General features: G+C 38.8%; 2 protein-coding genes across 2 annotated transcripts; both read right to left on the bottom strand.

Moving 5' to 3' along the window:
- Positions 1–10,721: 10,721 nt before the first annotated feature.
- Positions 10,722–11,848, bottom strand: LOC138901183 (uncharacterized). The gene is made up of 2 exons (XM_070188943.1): positions 11,687–11,848; positions 10,722–11,225 (listed from the first exon to the last, which is right to left on the bottom strand). The coding sequence occupies exons 1-2, from the start codon at positions 11,846–11,848 to the stop codon at positions 10,722–10,724; spliced, it is 666 nt and encodes a 221-aa protein (XP_070045044.1).
- Positions 11,849–19,016: 7,168 nt separating this feature from the next.
- LOC138901135 (uncharacterized) lies at positions 19,017–19,538 on the bottom strand. The gene is made up of 2 exons (XM_070188891.1): positions 19,467–19,538; positions 19,017–19,370 (listed from the first exon to the last, which is right to left on the bottom strand). Exons 1-2 carry the CDS (start codon positions 19,536–19,538, stop codon positions 19,017–19,019), a joined length of 426 nt encoding a protein of 141 aa, XP_070044992.1.
- Between the last annotated feature and the right edge of the window lie 650 nt (positions 19,539–20,188).

The following is a 20,188-nucleotide window of genomic DNA, read 5'->3' as shown; positions in this document are numbered from 1 at the left end:
ATGGGTAAGTAGTTACACCTTTTCTTAAGCACCTTCATTTCTAGGCTCACAATTGCCAATTCTTAGAGGTACTTTCTTTCCATTGGGGACTAGAGAAACTTAACATCACTCATTCTTGTTCATTTCATTCCTTTTCTTCCTTTTTTTTAATTTCAAGCTAGGGATCATTACCTCTTTTTGAATCCATTAACCCTTCCACTTATTCACGTTTTGTATTTTTCTTTTTGTTCTTTTTTTTTCTTGCTTTCTCTTTCATAGAGATCATTTCTTTTCTCTTTTTGTGCCTTGATACCTTTTTCGAATTCCTCATCTCTCCCCCAAACTTATATTTTAAGCCACTTATTTCACAAGAGTGTTAAAGAAGGTCCGTGTGCCAAGAGAGGGTCACGATAAAATGGGTAAAGGCTTATAACATGGTTGTCAAATAAGAAAGCTAGAGGCTCAAAGGGGTTGACTAGGGATAACGACATTGATTGGCAATAGAAAGCTCAAACGGGACAAGAAACGCCTACAATCACTTCTTAAATCAAGAAAAACTTAGGATTTCGCCTTGAAACACATTCGGGGCAAGTTCTAGACCATTCGCACGGGTACTTGGATTAACAATAATTCATCTCACCCTTCATGCAAATAGATTGTAAAAGAGGATAGAGTCGAGGGCCTACAACAACCACATTCAAGTTTAAAGATCACTATGGTCCAATTAAACCACTCGATGATTGCCAAAGTCAACTCAAGAGTCACAAAGTCACTAACTAGAGCAATTTCTTTCAAAATCCTTATTTCTAACCATAAGCACGTAGTTAAGTGTGTTGGTACCAATTAAAACATGGTTGACTCTTCGAGCAATGTCAGTGTCCTATGGATCTTTGGACATCTCAGTGTCCATAGCAATGTCATCGCCCTCAGGATCAGCCAACTGAATCTCATCATCATCAACTCTACGTATGGCTGGGTTGGCAAACATCTCACGCACTGCCTCAGTAGTGTTGGCAGCAAGGTCTGGCTCTTCAGACTAGCCATCTGGTGCTACCAGTGCCGATGGTGCTGAAGGATCTGAGGCAGACTGGTGCAGGTCAAGCAACATGTCAAAAGGAAGGTCGCCAGATGTAGCAAGTCTAGTCACCCCTCTGGAGCTGGTCCACTGATTTCTTGCTCATCTGGGACTTCCTCATCTTCTTTACTTCCTTTCCCAGCTCCTTAATCATTGACCCGTATTGTACCAAGGTATCCATGATTGTTTTCTGGTTCTCCAAAATCTTCTTCAATGTCCCATCAATGTCAGAAGGAGCCTGTGGTACCTGAGAGGTGGACTACAATGCAACAGTACTAGACAGGTCAAACAGCTTAGAAGTAGCCGTCTACATCCAGTTGTTGAGACTCGCCAATTCCTGGGAGACTCGCAATGCAGATAGTGGGGCAGTAGGCATGGACACTGGCTTTAGAGAAACTCTAGGGGCTGTGGATGATGGCGGAGGCATAGCTGCGACACTAGAGGAAGGCTCAACCGAGGTGGATAAAATATCAGTTGTCTCAGAGACTACCATTGTTGGCTCATCAGACTAGCCTATGGTGGTATGAGGCTGGACTTTCTTCTTTGGGTTGCTCGCATCCATCAGTGAATACTAATCAAAGGGTTTCTTCGGCTTCACTTTTGTGTCAAAATCCCTCAGCTCTACCTTTACATCCTTGAGATATTATGTAATAGTGTTGGGATAAGGTAGACCGAGCTATCCTGATGTACTATCAATGAGATGTTGACCGACATCACAACACCCACATTGATTGGCTACCCAGACATAATAGAAGCCATAAGAACTGCCCGAGGAATAGGAAGGTGAGTTTCGTTCTGGCACGGATCCAACCTGCTACAAACAAAGGTCTGCCATCCTTTTGCCTCAAAACTCAAAGTGTTTCGCTGAATGGAAACCCCAGTGGCAATCCATGGTGGTGCTAGAATCTCAGCTAACCAAGGTTGGACATCCTCCTGCAGTGCGCACTTCTCCAGATACTCCTTTGGCTCAAGATCCTCAAAGCCCAAATACGCATTTAGCGTATGCTGATCAAACCTCACCATGAGGTTGAGTACTTTGGTCACCTTTGTACCTTTATTTATATGAGCAACATTGGCATAGAATTCACGGACGAGATATTCTTTGGCATCCTATACCCTCTCAGTGAACTTCATCCACCCCTTTCGTGACCTGAACTGTCTCAGTATAGCTGGGTTATATTTGTCCAAGTCTTTCAACAGAAACTGTCGCTCAAGAGTTAGCGACCTCAATGGCCACCACATATAAAAACTGGTGAAGGCAGCTAGGCTAAGAAAAAGATCCTCCTAAACCTCTTTCTTCTTTGATCTTTCAAGTCCTGAAGCTGTAGCATCTCTCCCTCTGCCATTATCGGGGATATCATGTGTAACCTGTGCCTCAGGGATTGGTGTAGCCGATGGATGAGAATCCTAACTAGCACTCTCCGATCCGTCGGAAGTGCTGTGAGATGAAGACGACTCATCCCTGAGCTGGTATCTCCCCTGCGGCCTCAACTGTGTGGTCGACTTCTCCTCTTGAACAGAGGCTGAGTTGCCCTCTGACACTTCCCTAGACGGGACATATAAGCTAGATTCGGAGAGGTTTGCACCTATCCTTCTACCAGTTGTTGCTTTATTTCTTATTGTCTTTGGATGGCCAAGGGGCAAGGCACATTTGCCTCGACCCCCAGAAGATTCACCTCTCCCTTTATAAGTGTCTCCTCGTCCTCTTGATTGAACCATTGTCTGTATCAAGCAAATGAGATTGTTAGTTGCAATTCGATATTTAAACACATACAAGAGACATATAAGTAAAAGAGAAACCATATGACACAGTGGGTTGTACATTAAGTCATGCCTGCAGGGAAAAGGATCTGTGGTCCCCACAATTTCACTTGCGGTCGCAGATGGGGACTCGCGGTCCGCACATTTTTGTTGCGCGTCCACATAAGGGAAGTGCGGTCTGTATAATTTGACTTACGGCCACACCTCAGAGTCCCAAAAATGATAACTCTCTGATGATAGAGAAATGATCACTCTACAGCTACAAGGAAAAATTTGCGGTCCGCACAATTTCACTTGAGACCGCACTTCTGGGTCTCATAAATGAAGACTCTCTGATGACAGAGAATGTACTGATCTGCGTCCGCAAGGGGAAATCTGTCGCCTGCACAATTTGACTTGCGTTCATAGATTACTACTTCACTGATTTACCAAAAATGCGAATTTGCGGACCGCACAATTTCATGTGCGGCCGTAGATTTCAAAAGAATTACTAGCAGACAATATTTTCAACTTAGATTTTTCAATTTCTTGCACAGATAGACATGGAAACATTATAAAAATATGAAATTGTACGAACCCAAACCCACTAGAGCATGTATCATGGTTACCCAATCCAGATCTACACCATATGGACACATAATGGAATTCTAATAACAAATGTCCTAAAAAAACTAAAAATCTATAAATTAAACTAATTAAAAATATTATTATGAAATTGAAACATACTAGATAGAGTGAATGCACTGAGTGAGTAATCTAGGTGGCTGTGTGTGTGGATTGTGAAAATCTTCAAGAAAACTTAGCAGAGCAACAATGTTTATTCAAAGTGGGAAAAGAGTAAAATGAGCCCTACTGTTCAATTTATACCCTTCAAAATGACAAGTACTTAGAAACAAGTGTGACCGCACATTTTCATGTATGGTCCGTACTCTTTAACGTGGGAGTTCATTTTTGGGAACCAATCTATGGTCCGCATATTTTTGGGTGCGGCCACAGATTTCACGTGCGGTCGTAGATCGACCTCCGCACTGACAAGCTTAAACTTCAGAGAGTTGGTGTTTTTGACATTTCAATTCTGCGGTCCACAAGATAAATTTGCGGCCGCAATGCTCATCTGCTATGGCACCTAAAAATGTGCAGTTCACATAAATAAAGTGCGGTTCGTACTCTTTTGAACACTTAGCTATATTTTCGTCCACAATTCCTGTAAGTCACACTCATCCTTGTAGCACACTTCAAATCAAATTAGAATAAAAATAACACCTAACTACTAAAGAAAAAGGAAAAGAAACATAGGTTGCCTCCCAAGAAGCGCCTGATTTAGCGTCGCAACACACGCACAATACCCTCAAGTGAAATGAATGACCGCCACCACGTGGCTATCTCCAAACTTTCCCAAGTAGTGCTTCACCCAGCGACCATTGACTTGAAATTCTTCATTGTTTTTGTTCTTCACGTCTAATGCACCAAAAAGTGTCACACCCACAATTTCAAAAGGGCCACTCTATTTAGATTTTAGCTTCCCGGGAAACATACTCAACCTCGAGTTAAATAACAATACAAGAACGCCCACCTTGAACTCTTTGTTATAAATGTATTTGTCATGAAGATATTTTATCTTTTCTTTAAACAAGGACGAACTTTCATAAGCATGGTACCGGAACTCATCCAATTCATTCAAATGCTACATCCCAATCAAGATTCAACTTCTTTAAAGCCCACATGGCTTTATGCTCTAGCTCCACCGAAAGATGACAAGCTTTCCCGAACACCAACCGGTATGGCGACATTCCGATAGGTATTTTGTAAGCCGTCCAATAAGTCCATAATGCATGATCAAGTTTCTTAGACCAATCCGTCCGATTGGCATTCATCGTTTTGGACAAGATACTCTTTATCTCCCGGTTGGAGACTTTCACTTGTCCACTAGCTTGTGGGTGATAGGGAGTCGTGACTTTGTAAGTAACACCATACTTGCTAAGTAAAGTGTCGAAAATCTTGTTGCAAAAATGTGACCCCCCATCGCTTATAATTGCACGTGGAGTACCAAACCTTGTGAAAACATTCTTCTTCAAGAAAGCCACCACACTTCTCACCTCATTGTTGGGTAAAGCAACAACCTCAACCCATTTGGACACATAACCCACCGCGACCAAGATGTAGGTATTTCCACAAGAACTCACAAAAGGGCCCATGAAGTTAATAACCCACACATCAAAAATATCAATCTCCAAAATGGTTATGAGAGGCATTTCATTTTTCTTTGAGATTCCACCGGCCTGTTGACATTTTATCACATCTTTTCACTAACTCACTTGTATCCTTGTAAAGAGTGGGCCAATAGAAGCCACAAATAAGCACTTTGGTTGCCGTTCTCGCTCCACTATGATGACCACCATATGGCGAAGAATGACAAGCCCCAAGAATTTTACCTTGCTCATCTTCCAGTACACATCTTCTAATAACCCCATCCGAACAAATCCGTAAAAAGGTATAGTTCATCCCAATAAAAATCTTGACAATCTCGTTTGAGCTTTTTCCTTTGGATTGAAGAGAACTCGTCTGGAGTGATTCCACACATAAGAAAATTTGCTAGATCCGCGAACCATGGCACCTCGTTCATTGAAATTGCCAAGAGTTTCTCATCGAGGAAGGAGTCATTGATTTCTAGGCCATCATGCGGGCTGCCCTCCTCCTCCAAACGAGACAAGTGGTCCTCCCCTCGATATCAAACTCTTACAACAAGAGCACCCATCTCATCAACCGAGCTTGGGAGTCTTTTTTGCTCATAAGATAACGAAGTGCCGCATGATCCGTGTGGACAATGACTTTTTCACCCATCAAGTACGGACGGAACTTCTCAATTGCAAACACAATAGCAAAGAGCTCTTTCTCCATAATAATATAGTTGACTTGGGAACTATTCACGGTCTTACTAGCTGTGAGCATCTAATTTTTGCCCCACATAGGAAATTACTCCTAAAAATAATCCAAAAATAATTTTAATATAAATTTTAGAAGTTTTTGTTTATTTATTTTGCATTTATTCGCATTGTTTATGCATGTTAGGAATATCGTAAATCATAAAAATCATAAAAATGTTCAAATCTTAATTTCATAGCATTTTAGATTTTAAATTATATTTTAGGATTTAATTATATTGTTAAATGCATTATATAAATATCTAAAAACTAAAAAAATACATTCTTAGGTTAGTTAATTAGGTCATTGTCAATTAGTGAGTAAAATATATATAATAGTTTAGCCACACAAATTGGATTTAATTAAAATTTGAGTCCAAAGTGACTAATTTTGTAATTGTTTCAAGCACATCCCTTTAGAAGCCCAATCTACCCCATAGCCTGGTCCATACTCTTTTCTTTAAACACCCATCTCCCCCACTCTATTAGGGAAGACCCTAATTTCACCCTCTCTCTCTAAGAAGACAACCTAACCCTCCCCCCTCCCCCCCCCCCCCAAATTTGGAAAGAATCTTCTTGGCTCTCAAAAATTTAATACACACACACTCACAAATATAGAGAACACACACAGAGAGAGACGAATAGAGATGAAAGATTAGAGGAAAGGACTTTTAAACCTTTTGCTATTTTTGGTTTCATTCTAAGAAGATGAAAAGCCAAAAATAGATTTTTATCTTCTGATTTTAAGCTTTGTTAGCTTCAGATTCAACCAAAGAAAAAAAAAGGAATTCAAAAAAATCCTTAGTTCTCTTTTATTAGAGTTTATTTCAAGAGGAAGAAAAATCGAAACAAAACCGGAGTTGCAATGAGGTGCTCGTGTTTGGCCAAGAGGTTCCGATCCCGTTCGTAGTCCGATCCGCGATTCCGAGTTGATTGCTCGTCGTTTCTGTTGTTGCCGTTTCATTGATTTTCCAGTCAAGTTCTTATCATCGGTGCTCACTTGTACATCCGAACAAAGGCTAATATAAAGAAAGCTTCTTTTGAGGTCTATTTCTTCCTCCTTCTTTATGTTATTATTTTACTTATTTGTGAAGAATTGCCTTATACTTTCATGGAATATATCATGTTTACTTTGCTTTTTCGTGTTATTTGGGTTTAATTGCTCATGTTTGCTATGTCCTCACAATTTGATATTGAATTGCTTTTGGGTAACGTTGTTGGAATGATTCTGTTTGTTGGATATTTCTTGTTTGGACTGATAACAAGTTGAATGTGATAAAGCTTGATGACATAGGCCGTGAGGGGGTAATCTAATTTAGGCCTTAAAAGATTGAATTTGGAATTTTGGTTGGCAAGTACATGACTGACCAATTTAGTTCAACGCTTGTTGTTCAACATGTGGATAATTCTATAGGCACAATGTGTTTCCTCCACAAATGATCTCTTCCATAAACCTTATCTTACAAATAACCTCAAACTTAGATTAGAATATTAACTTGTGAACATTTGTAAAAATGCTTTCGGCACGATTAATAAATCATCGTGACTATAGGTACAGTTCCCGTGACATAGTCATGATGCGTAATCTCAATTCGGGTGTATATTTCATGTGACCCGACCATAACTTCAAACAATAATAAAAATTAATATGTTGTATATCGCGCGTGTGTTTCACGTGACACGATTTGTAATGTGTACAAAAACAACGAGTGCGCGACATCGCAACTTGTTCAAATAAATTTCATAAATACTAAAAGGCGATTAAATTAATTAAAAGCGGTTAGAAAGTAAAAAATACATAATAGGTTTTAAATATGTATTAAATCAGATAATTAGGCCAATTATTAATAGTTGAGCGACCGTGCTAAAACCACGGAACTCGGGAGTGCCTCACACCTTTTTCCGAGATAACAGAAATCCTTACCCAGTCTTCTGTATTCACAGACCATAAATAAGAGTTAATTTCCTCGATTTGGGATTTTAAGATAAACCGGTGACTTGGGACACCATAAATTATTCCAAGTGGCGACTCTGATTAAATAAATAATTCCATTTCGAATAATATCACTTTAATTGAAAAAACTCCCTATCCCATATCCCTCGGGAAAAAGGAGGTGTGGCAGCTCTGGCGACTCTGTTGGGGGATCTGTTGTTGCTTTCAAGGGAGCTTTACTTTCTGTATCAACCCTGATTGTTTTGCTTCCAATGCCATTTGTGTTTTGTGGCTCAATCAACCTTAAAGATTTCTTTTCTTGGATAATCTTTTTTGATATCTTGAATGGCTTTTACTTTTGGAGAAATTTGTTTGTCAAAGAGACTCCCTGATTAACCTTGAGGTTATCTTTGCTTGCTTTAGCTAAGTAGGCTGACAAGAGTTTTTTGGGGAAAGCCTTTGCATGAATCCCCAAGGCATGTTGACTGTAACACCTGAGTGTGCTGGCCAAATTTACTTTGTAACTGAAAAGCTGGTAGCAGATTTTGAAGTCTTTTCTTGCTTGTTTTGACAAGGACTGACTCAAAGCAAAGGACATCATGATGCGATGAAATAATATTAACAAGAGATGCCCTCATCAGGAAGGAAAGAAAGAAGAGGATTTTTTTTTTGACTGAGGTAACTAGCCTTATTGATCATGACATGCATTTTGGACTTAACGACCTGATCTATTAAACTAATCAAATCTTTCCTTTTACCATTCCTATGACCTTTTAAGTCGGGCTTATTCGTGCTAATTCTTTGCATCAACTTCATGACTCACTTTCGACTAGTGGTGCCCCGAGGGGTTTTCACTAACAAGTCTCTCTCATTTATTCATCTCTGCTTACCGTCGTCTTACAGTGCCCGCAAGGGCTTTCACTAGTAAAACTCTCATTTTTATCTTTTTCTTTTTCTTTCCTTTTTTTGGCTTTCTTTTGTGAGCAACTTGACAGCGTTCTATATCGTGTGACAACTGTTGCTCATTGCATGTGTTTCTTGAAATTGTTGAAGGTTGATCAAGAGGTCTTTATTTGGAAGGTTTTTGGATGGGGTTGGAAAGAAGGGACGTCATAAGGCTCAAAGTAGACTCAAAATGAGGGGGTTGTAGACTTACAACTCTTGGAATCGACTCTTTCAAAAGTGAAATAACATTTTTTGCCCCAGTTTCAGATACTGGGTATTTTTTAGATTTTTTTTTGAATTCTTATTTGGTTGGACCGAACAGTGTAAGGCTGCCTACGTATCCTTTTTTTAAAAGGAATCAGGTCAAACGTAGTTCAAATCTCTGACCTAACTATTTTTTTTTCATCTTTTTTTTTCAAAACAAGTTTTCCCGACTTTTATTTTCTGAGGGCATGGGTCTTTGACTGTTTTTTTCTTCTTTTATTTTTTACTTGAACTTTCAATGAGTTACACCAATTTGTACTCTGGGAGCATGGACTTTTCTTTTTATTTTTTTTCATTTTTTTTTTACTTTTGACTCTAAACTTGATTCCAAAAGAGGGTGGTCAAAGAAAATAATACAGGCTCAAAAGGGGTAACAAAGGGTATAAAGTGTTTGGGTAACAGAAAAAAGGGCCTCCCAGCCTCGAGAACGCCAAACATAGTATCCTTTCGTGATCACAACATTGATGAATATGTCTGCCTTCTTGGTGTGTCGTGGTCAAAAGACACTTTCCATCTATTAATGTCAAAATTTTCACCAAACTTCAATTAATTCTTCCTCAAACTCGATCTTCACAATGAGTTAAAGGTAAAGATTATTAACCTCCATGGGTATGACTATTCTAGTTCCACATGAATTTTGCTCAAGCTTAATTCCAAAGTGTTTTCGATTCTTTATTCATCCTCAAAAGTGTCTTGTTCTTAGTTATCCAATTCAAGACTAAATCAGTTTTCTAAGATCTGGCCAAAAACTCTGCATGCATGTCATGTCACTAGAACTAGCAGAAAAAGGATTAAGCACAGAATGACACAAAAGGACAAACTGTATTTCATTGAGTAAAGGATGGAAAGGTTTAACAACAAAACAAACAACCTAAAATCCGAGTTACGACCCTAAAATAACCCGGATAATAAAAATAGCAATAGAACAAATAGACAAGACTCACACAAACAAAATAAAGGGATAGAAAGGTTTGACTCAATAAAACAAATAAAATCTGGATCACAACCCTGAAATAACCCAGATAATAGAAAAAAAATCAAAACAAGCTGCCAAGATTCCTTCCTAGTGAGGGGGGAATGACTTTTCAATTGTTAAGCCTGACATTTAGCCACAAAATTGCTCATCAGAATCACCAGGGCCTTCTCCAATGTCCATATCATTAACTTCAATCAGCAAGTTCCCGAGAGGATACTTATGTTCCATGTCACCACATATCATCCCCACAAAGTGTGCATCATCATGTGCAGGTAAAGGATTGTGCGCGATATTTCGAGTGTCACTGTCTTGGATCACAATCAATTTTTCCTGGATCATCCTTTTAATTTCTCTTTTCAAATTCCGACAGCTTTCAACATTATGCCCCTGGGCATTGGTATGGTATTCACACTTTTTAGAAGGGTTAAAGCTTCTTGCATGTGGGTCCACATGATTTGGAGGAATATGTGCAATCATGTCATAATGCTTTAACTTCTCAAACATGCTTGCATAGGACTCTCCTATTGGTGTAAAATTATCTTTCAACCTTTGTTTCCCTCTATACCCCTGGCTTGGATGTGGGTTATAGGGCACTTGAAAATTTTTTGGAGGATGGTGGAGATTTTGCGGTGCTAGTGCTCGCCTTCTGGGGTGTCTTGGTGGCTGGACAACATATTGAGGTGAAACAACAAAGTATTGTGGGTTCTGGGGTAGGTAGTAGTGCTCAGGGGAATCATCGAAAACCAGAAGAGGCTGGTCATACCTTCGAGATGTTCTCCTAGGACCTCTTCTCGAACCTGTTATCATCATGGTTTCTTCACCCTTCTCATTCGTGTCACTAAAATTAACAGATTCAATCTGGACAGCCTAAGTTGCGGCTTTGAGAACTGCTTGACTTATAATTCTGCCTGTCTTAAGGCCATTCTGAACCATTTCCCCAATTTTGATTGCTTTCGAGAAGGATTTGCCAATTACGGACATCATGTTTTGAAAATAATCTGTCTCTTGAGCCTGAAGGAAGACAATGATTAGCTCGCGGTCATCCATGGCTGCTTGCTCTCTCCATTTAATGGCATATTCCCTTAAGCTTTCAGTCGGTTTCTTCTTCAGGTTGGAAAGGGAATTGCGGTCTGGGGCGATGTCGATGTTGTACTGGAACTGTCTGACAAAGGCCCAGGCCATGTCATCCCAGACATGCCAGTGAGAGGTATCTTGATCAATAAACCATTCAGAGGCTACCCCTGTCAGGCTTTCCCCAAAATAAGCCACTAGCAATTCTTCATTTCTTCCCGCACCTCTTAGCTGATTGCAATACCTTTTCAAGTGAGCTATGGGGTCACCGTGTCCATCATACTTTTCAAATTTGGGGATCTTGAAACCAAGTGGCAAACGAACATCAAGGAACAGACATAGATCCTTGAAGGCAATACTCTTCTAACCTGCCAACCCTTGCATGTTTTTCAACTGTTGTTCTAAGCTTTTCATTCTTTGGGTCATTTCTTCATGTGCCATCTTTCGGGCATGCTTCTCAATCTTTGCAGGAAGATCAAATAGGTACGAGCGGTACTCAGGAGAGTGGTATTATTCTTGCTGGGTAGTAAATTATGACTCATGACTTTTCTTTTGTACCACTGTCAATTGTGGGATGGTGAAGACAGGCATAACAGTAATAATTGTCTGATTGGTTGTCAATGACACACTTTGGGAGTGCGCAACAGAAGTTCCAGCCGTAGTCATATAGTTGGGATAAAGACTGAACCCATGTGGATAGGATTGATCATGCAATGAGACCGGAATGGTAGTAGTCGAAATGGATGTGAACTCTGGAAAACCATGAATAGAAAAAGGTGGTCCTTGGCATTGGCCCATGCTTGACACATTTCAGTCATTTGTTGCTTCAATACGCTATATTCCTCAACCACAGTAAACTCTTGTAAAACCCTCTGACCCTGAGCCTCTTGAGCACTCGTAACAACTTTGATGTCAGTTGTCATTTTTCCTTGGATCTTGTGTTGTCAGCTTACCACAAACCGACCACCTCAACCTTTCTTTACAATTCAAAACAAGAGACACGTTAGAATGGACTCAGTTGGTCCTTATTATTATCATCATTATTTTTTATTTTTTCACACTTTTTTTATGGTCGATCGAACCTGATGCGGGTTGCCTATGTATCATGTGAGAACATGAATCAGATCTTGCATAGTTCGAGAAGATCGAGAATAAAGAAAATAAACTAACTCTTTTTTTTGGATTTTGAATTTTTTTTTTTAAATTTCCGAAGGAAAGGCTTATAAAGAAGAAAGAAAATATTTTTGGATTTTGATTTGTTTGTTTTTTTTGTTTTAAGAATTTTGAAAAGAAAAACTTCTAAAGAAAAAAGAAAATATTTTTTTCCCAGGAATTTCGAAAGAAAAACTTCTAAAGAAGAAAGGAGGACTTTTATTTTGAATTTATGAAAGAAATCCTTCTAAAGAAAAAAAAATATTTTTGAATCTTGAATTTTATTTTCAATTTTCGAAAGAAGAATGAAAATATTTTTGGATTTTGAGAAGAAATTAAAAAGAAAATATTTTTGAATTTCTTTAAAAATTGGGGGGGTCTAAAAGAAAGACTTTCTAAAGAAGGAAATAAAGAAAAATATTTTTGAACTTTTTGAAAATTGTGGGCCGGAACTGATGAGGTTTGACTACGTATCTCACATCCAGTGAGAATCAGACCCGCATAGTTCGTCTAGTTTTTCAGGACCGGAGTAAAATGTCATTTTTTTTTGAAAATTTGGACTCATTTTGAAATGACTTTCCTATTTCTTCTTCTCTTTTTGTTTCAAAATTTTGGTAGAGTTTTAGGAGGTTTTTTTTTTGTTTTTGTTTTTTAAGTACCGGGATTTTCATGAACTAGGTCAATTATCTTTCTCCTACCTCACTCTTGTTTTTTTTTTTTTTGATTTTGTTTTACTCTAGAAACCGGTCAACATGCAAGCCGAAACAAACAACTGCGCAAGTAGCACGTACGAAGCATCGGGATGATCTTTTTAATTTAGGTACACCTGTCCTAGACGGACCCAACCCCTATGTTGAGTCCCCAAAATCAAAATGCATGTGATGCAAACAAACGTACCTACTTGGGATCCGGCATGAGGTTATGTTATTCTAGGTTTGAACCCTGGGGTGTATTGTTCTAGACCTGGCTTACTCGAGCGGAAAACTTGAACCCGGGGAAGGGGTGGGGAGCATACCGAGAATACAGAAGCTTCACTGGCTTTGCAACTTGTCTGATCCTTGTTCTAAAATTAGGGTACGACTCTAACAGAAAAGAAGTCACACGAAGCGTACGCTTCCCAGAAAATTTAGAAGACTCAGAGAGAAGAAGGTGTGTCGTAACAATTTTATATACAGCTCATTGCAATATCAAAGCGGTAAAGAGTGAAAATTAGCACATTAGGTCCAAACATGTAATATCATACAATCACAAGAAAGCCAAGCATAACAGTTATTCTAAGCTAGAATTCTGAACCCTGAACTAGAAGTTCTGGGTTCGATCCCCAACAGAGTCGCCAGAGTTGTCACACCTCCTTTTTCCCTAGGGATATAAGATAAGGAATTTTTTCAATTAAAGTGACATTATTTAAAATGGGATTAATGAGAGTCGCCACTAGGAATAATTTATGGTGTCCCAAGTCACCGGTTTATCTTAAAATTTCAAATCGAGGAAATTGACTCTTATTTATGGTCCACGAACATAGAAGACCGGGTAAGGAATTTCGTTAACCCGGGAGAAGGTGTGAGGCACTCCCGAGTTTCGTAGTTTTAGCACGATCGCTCAACTGTTAATAATTGGCCTAATTATCTGATTTAATACATATTTGAAACCTATTGTGCATTTTTACTTTCTAACCGCTTTCAATTAATTTAATCGCCTTTTACTGTTTATGGAATTTATTTGAACAAGTTGAGATGTCGCGCATTTGTTATTTTTGTACATATTGCAAATCGCATCACGTGAAACGCACCCGCGATCTACAACATGTTAATTTTTATTATTGTTTGAAGTTATGGTCGGGTCACATGAAATGCACACCTGAATTGGGATTATGCATCATGACTATGCCACGGGAACCGTGCCCATAGTCACGATGATTTATTAATCGCGCCTAAAGCATTTTTATGAATGTTCACAAGTTAATATTCTAAGCTAAGTTTGAGGTTGTTTGTAAGGTAGGATTTATGGAAGAGATTATTTGTGGAGGAAACACATTATGCCTATAGAATTATCCACATGTTGAACAACAAGCGTTGAACTAAATTGGTCAGTCATGTACTTGCCAACCAAAATTCTAAATTCAATCTTTTAAGGCCTAAATTAGATTATCTCCTCACGGCCTATGTCATCAAGCTTTATCACATTCAACTTGTTATCAGTCCAAACAAGAAATATCCAACAAACAGAATCATTCCAACAACGTTACCCAAAAGCAATTCAACATCAAATTGTGAGGAAATAGCAAACATGAGCAATTAAACCCAAATAACACGAAAAAGCAAAGTAAACATGATATATTCCATGAAAGTATAAAGCAGTTCTTCACAAATAATTAAAACAATTACATAAAGGAGGAGGAAGAAATAGACCTCAAAAGAAGATTTCTTTATGTTAGCCTTTGTTCGGATGTACAAGTGAGCACTGCTGATAAGAACTTGAATGGAAAATTAACGAAACGACAACAACAAAAACGGCGAGCAATCAACTCGGAATCGCGGATCGGACTACGAACGGGATCAGAACCTCTTGGCCAAACACGAGCACCTCATTGTAACTCTGGTTTTGTTTCGATTTTTCTTCCTCTTGAAATAAACTCTAATCAAAGAGAACTAAGGAGTTTTTTGAATTCCTTTTTTTTCTTTGGTTGAATCTGAAGCTAACAAAGCTTAAAATCAGAAGGTGAAAATCTATTTTTGACTTTTCATCTTTTTAGAATGAAACCTAAAACAGCAAAAGGTTTGAAAGGTCATTTTATCTAATCTTTACTCTCTATCCGTCTCTGTGTGTGTGTGTGTGTGTGTGTGTGTGTGTGTGTTCTCCATATTTGTGAGTGTGTCTGTATTTTTTAATTTTTGAGAGCCAAGAAGATTCTTTCCAAATCTGAAGGGGAGGCGTTAGGTTGTCTTCTTAGAGAGAGAGAGAGGTGAAATTAGGGTCTGACCTAAGAGAGTGGGGGAGATGAGTGTTTAAAGAGAAGAGTATGAGCGAGGCTATGGGGTGGATTGGGCTTCTAAAGGGATGGGCTTGAAATAATTATAAAATTAGTCACTTTGGACTCAAATTTTAATTAAATCCAATTTGTGTGACTAAACTATTATATATATTTTCCTCACTAATTGACTAATGGCCTAATTAACTAACCTAAGAATGTATTTTTTTGGTTTTTAGATATTTATATAATGCATTTAACAATGTAATTAAATCCTAAAATACAACTTAAAATATAAAAATGCTATGAAATTAAGATTTGAACATTTTTATGATTTTTATGATTTACGATATTCCTAACATGCATAAACAATGCGAATAAATATAAAATAAATAAAAAAATTCTAAAATTCATAAAAATAATTAAAATTATTTTTGGATTATTTTTAGGAGTAATTTCCTATGTGGGGCAAAAATTAGGTGTCACACTAGCGTAGTAGACCAGATGAAAATTTTTGTTGACGTGTTGCCCCAATATAGCCCCAACCACTATGTCACTTGCATAACACATGAGTTCAAAAGGTACACTCCAATTTGGAGCGGTGATGATAGGAGTAGTTGTCAACTTGAGCTTCAACAATTCAAAAGCTCTCATGCAATCATCATTGAAGTTAAACTTAATATCCTTCTCAAGAAGATTGCACAACGGGTTCCCCACCTTAGAGAAGTCGTTGATGAAGCGCCGGTAAAAACCCGCGTGGCCTAAGAAAGTTCGCACACCCTTCACCAAAGTTGGAGGCGAAAGTTTAGAAATCACCTCAATTTTTGCTTTATCAAATTCAATTCCATTTATTGAGATTTTGTGGCCAAGTACAATGCCTTCCTCGACCATGAAATGACATTTCTCCCAATTGAGCACCAAATTTGTTTCTTCACATCTGCCAACACTTTGTCCAAATTTGTAAGACAATCATCAAAAGAATCTCCAACCACCGAGAAGTCATCCATGAAAACTTCAAGGTAATCCTCCATCATGTCCCTGAAAATAACCACTATACACCTTTGAAAAGTCACTGGTGCATTGCACAACCCAAATGGTATCCGCTTGAAAGCGAAAATACTATAGGGACATGTAAAGGTTGTTTTCTCTTGATCTTCCAGAGCAATGAGAATTTGGTTGTAGCCCGAGTACCCATCAAGAAAGCAATAGAAAGCACGGCCGGCCAATTTATCGAGCATTTGATATATGAAAGGAAGTGGAAAGTGATCCTTCCTGGTGACTTTGTTGAGCTTGCGATAATCCATACATACCCTCCAACCGGTCACCATTCTTGTAGGAATAAACTTATTCTTGTCATTGATGACCACCGTCATGCCCCCCTTCTAGGATAAATTAAACCGGAGAAGTCCACGAACTATCGGAGATGGGGTAGACAATCCCGACATCCAACCACTTGATAATCTCCTTTTTGATAACTTTTTACATAGCCTCATTGAGTCTCCTTTGATGTTCAATGGATAGTTTTGCACCATCTTCCAACTTAATTTTATGCATGCAAAAGGTGGGCCTTATCTCCCGAATATCCGCCAAGGTCCAAGCAATAGCCTTTTTCCTCTTTTGTAGCACCGCCAATGTGGAATCTACCTGCATGTTAGTCAAACAAGAGGAAAGAATAACCGGTAAAGTAAAACAAGGACCAAGAAATTCATACCAAAGATATGGAGGCAATGGCTTCAACTCCAAGGTAGGAGGCTCTTCAATAGAAGGCTTTGTCGGAGAAGTTGTCCTATTTTCAAGATCCAAAGATAATTTTCGGGGTGCATAGTTGTACGACCTCATTTCTTGCAAAGAATTCATATTTTTCATGAAGCCATCCATCTCGTCGTCATCAAAGTTGAGCAAGACGACCTCTAACATATCACCAACATTGATTGTAGTACATGTTTCATTAACAATAATATCGGTTACTAATTCCACAAAAAAAAAATACCTCATTGCTATTTGGTTGCCTCATGGACTTACACACATGGAATATCACTTTTCATCATCAACCCGGAAAGTGAGTTCTCCGGCTTTAACATCACAAAGAGCCTTACCCGTAGCAAGGAAAGGTATCACAAAAATAATCGGTGCTTCATAATCAACTTCACAATCCAGAATGACAAAATCCGCTGGAAGAATGAATTTATCAACACGAACTAAAACAGCTTCAATTACACCCAAATGCCTCTTCATGGTACGATCGGTCATTTGCAATCTTATAGAGGTGGGTCTTGGTTTCCTGATTCCCAAAGTCTTGAAAACCGAATAGGGCATCAAATTGATACTTGCCCCAAGATCACAAAGAGATTTAGCAAACTCGACACTTTCAATTGTACAAGGAATCGTGAAAGCACCGGGATCCTCCAACTTAGGAGCCATTGAATGTACAATTGCACTCACTTGATGAGTGACTTTGATGGTCTCAAAATTCATTGACCTCTTCTTTGTTACAAGATCCTTCATAAATTATGCATAATCGGGCATTTGTTCCAAATCTTCAACTAACGGCACATTGATTGAGAGACTCTTCATCATGTGAATGAACTTCTTGAATTGATTCTCACCGTTTTTCTTGTCAATTCTTTGAGGGTATGGAGGTAGAGGTTTAGGCAATTGTGCCTTAGCCTTTTGCACTATCGGCTTCGGCATGTCAATAATATTTTCCCTAGACGGGTTCACCTCATCTTGAGTCTCTTCCATACTATCATCAATATCAATTCGAACTTCATCATTAGGTTGAACCACATTGTTCGGGATCTCCTCGTCGTGCAACACTTGATAATCATCAACAAGTTGCCTTTGACTTGAGGTGGGTGCATTTTCACCTATTCCACTTCTTATGATAACCTCCATGGCATGCCCCGTATTGTTTCCACCCTTTGGGTTTACCACGATGTCACTTGGTAGTGCCCCCTTAGGACGAGAATTTAAAGCTTGAGATATTTGCCCCATTTGAACTTTTAGGTTGCGGATTAATGTATTGTGTGAGGCAAGTTGGGCATCCGAATCGGCATTCTTTTTCATCATTTTCTTGAATAAATTCTCAATATTCCCTATCTCATTGTTTGAAGAACCCGAAGCATGGGAAGGATAAGAAGGTGGGTTGCTTGATTGTTGGTACTTTGGGGGCCTTTGAAAACCCGACCCTCGGTTTTCTTGATTGTTATTCCATTCGCCTTGATTATTACCTCCCCAATTTCCTTGATTGTTTCCACTCCAATTTTTTTGATTGTTGTTGTTATGCCAATTCCCTTGATTGTTGTCACCACTCCAATTTCCTTAATTGTTAGAATTTCAATTACCTTGATTGTTTTGAGGTCGCCATTGTTGTTGGCTTGGGCCTTGGAAATTATTTCTTTGCCCTTGAAAATTTTTCACATATTGCATTTCTTCTTCTTGTTCATTATAGGAATCATCTTTCTCAAAACTACCATATTCTTGCACATAGTTCTCCACTCGATTTTGCACTTGTGGACCCTTGGTCCTCCACTTGTTCATCATCATGTTCACTCCTTCCATAGCATTGACCTGCTTAGGATTTTGCACTTGATTTAGTTGGGCTTTTGCTATTTGAGTCATGGTAGTTGTCAGTTCGGCAATGGTTTGCCCATGGTCTTGTAATTCTTTATGAAGGTGGATCATATTGGGGTCAACTTGAGGAACATTGGCCGGGATTGCCAAGCCGACGACATTTCCTCCATCTCATCCAAAATCTCACACGCCTACGCATAAGGCGTAGTCATAAAGTTCCCACCGGCTAGTTGATTCACTACACATTGGTTGGTTGTGTTAATCCCACGATAGAAGATTTGTTGAATCATGTTTTCCGTCATATCGTTGTTGGGATATTCCTTAACCATTGTTCTATAGCACTCCCATATCTCGTGTAGTGGTTCATTCGGCTCTTGCTTGAATGCAAAAATCTCATCTCAAAGTATAGCCATGTGTCCAGGAGATAAGAGCTTAGCAATGAATTTTTCTGCCAACTCATCCCAAGTGTGAATGGAATGGTTCGGTAATCGTTCCAACCAATCTAAAGCTTTCCCCCGTAGAGTTAAGGGAAAAAGCCTTAGCCTCAGTGCATCCTCAGAGACATTTGTTTGCTTGCTCCCCCAACAGGTATCCACAAACCTCTTTAAATATTTGTAAGCATTTTGAGTTGGAGCACCAATGAAGAAACCACGTTGCTCAAGCAAGGTGAGCATCACATTGGTGATTTGGAAGTTGCCCACCCTAATACTAGGAGGGACTATTGCACTAACATATTCTTCATTGGGTAATATCTGGTGTGAAGCCGCTCGTGGTATTCGTGAGGGTGGAGCAGGCACATTGTCATGAGGCACCTAGCCTTTTCTATTGGCTTGAGGTTCAAGAGGTACCTCCTCAACTTGCTCATCCTCTCTGTCCACATCCCCCAAAGGTACATTTTTGAGATCATTGTTTGTCGCCATGGTTGTACCTAAAATTTCTCACACAAGTTAGTAACATGGAAGGAAAAGAAGATATTCCAAAAACAAATCCAAATATATAGCTAACACCATTTTAACTCTCCGGCAATAGTACCAAAAATTGGTCCACGTCCAATCCACACTCAATAGTGAGTGGAAACGGTCGTTGGAAGAATAGTATCCGGTCGATTTTCACAGGGAGTTACAATAGGTGTTAGGAGTATACACTTGATGGGAGTGAATGAACTAACTAAATTTGCACTTCCACAAAAGGTTTTGATTACTAATTCTACTTTTACTCTAACAATTATAACTAAGAAAATAGTAAGAAAAGAAACTAGAAGCGAATGATTATTTTTGGTGTTTTTCCAAATAATTAAAAAATGCTAGGGATGTGACCATAACCTAGGTGTTCACCTAATAGGTTATATACATTAATACTTGTTTTGTTGATTGGGATGTATTATAGCTCTCAACTCTACGTTAACCACTCAATACCTCACGGTCAAATAGTGATTTTGCCCAATTTGACTTTCTCAAGTCCAAATGGGTATCAAACAAAATAGTTTATATGAGCTCAAGTTGGGTTCTTACTATCTCTAGTTTGAACCCTTTAATTAGGCTAATCAAACTCTCAATTAGCCCAATTCCTA

The sequence above is a fragment of the Nicotiana tomentosiformis genome, chromosome 1 (assembly GCF_000390325.3).
Source record: "Nicotiana tomentosiformis chromosome 1, ASM39032v3, whole genome shotgun sequence".
Lineage (NCBI taxonomy): Eukaryota > Viridiplantae > Streptophyta > Magnoliopsida > Solanales > Solanaceae > Nicotiana > Nicotiana tomentosiformis.
This window is presented reverse-complemented; position numbering and strand designations above follow the sequence as displayed.

Bases quoted from the DNA above. Each gene is read 5' to 3' on its own strand.
- LOC138901135 (XM_070188891.1), bottom strand. From the start codon at position 19,538: ATGGCGACAAACAATGATCTCAAAAATGTACCTTTGGGGGATGTGGAC. The intron at 19,371-19,466 runs GTACCTCTTGAA...GCTTCACACCAG, and splicing joins AGGATGAGCAAGTTGAGGAG to ATATTACCCAATGAAGAATA.
- LOC138901183 (XM_070188943.1), bottom strand. From the start codon at position 11,848: ATGACAACTGACATCAAAGTTGTTACGAGTGCTCAAGAGGCTCAGGGT. The intron at 11,226-11,686 runs GTTTTCCAGAGT...CTTGGTTTCAAG, and splicing joins ACCACCTTTTTCTATTCATG to ATCCCCAAATTTGAAAAGTA.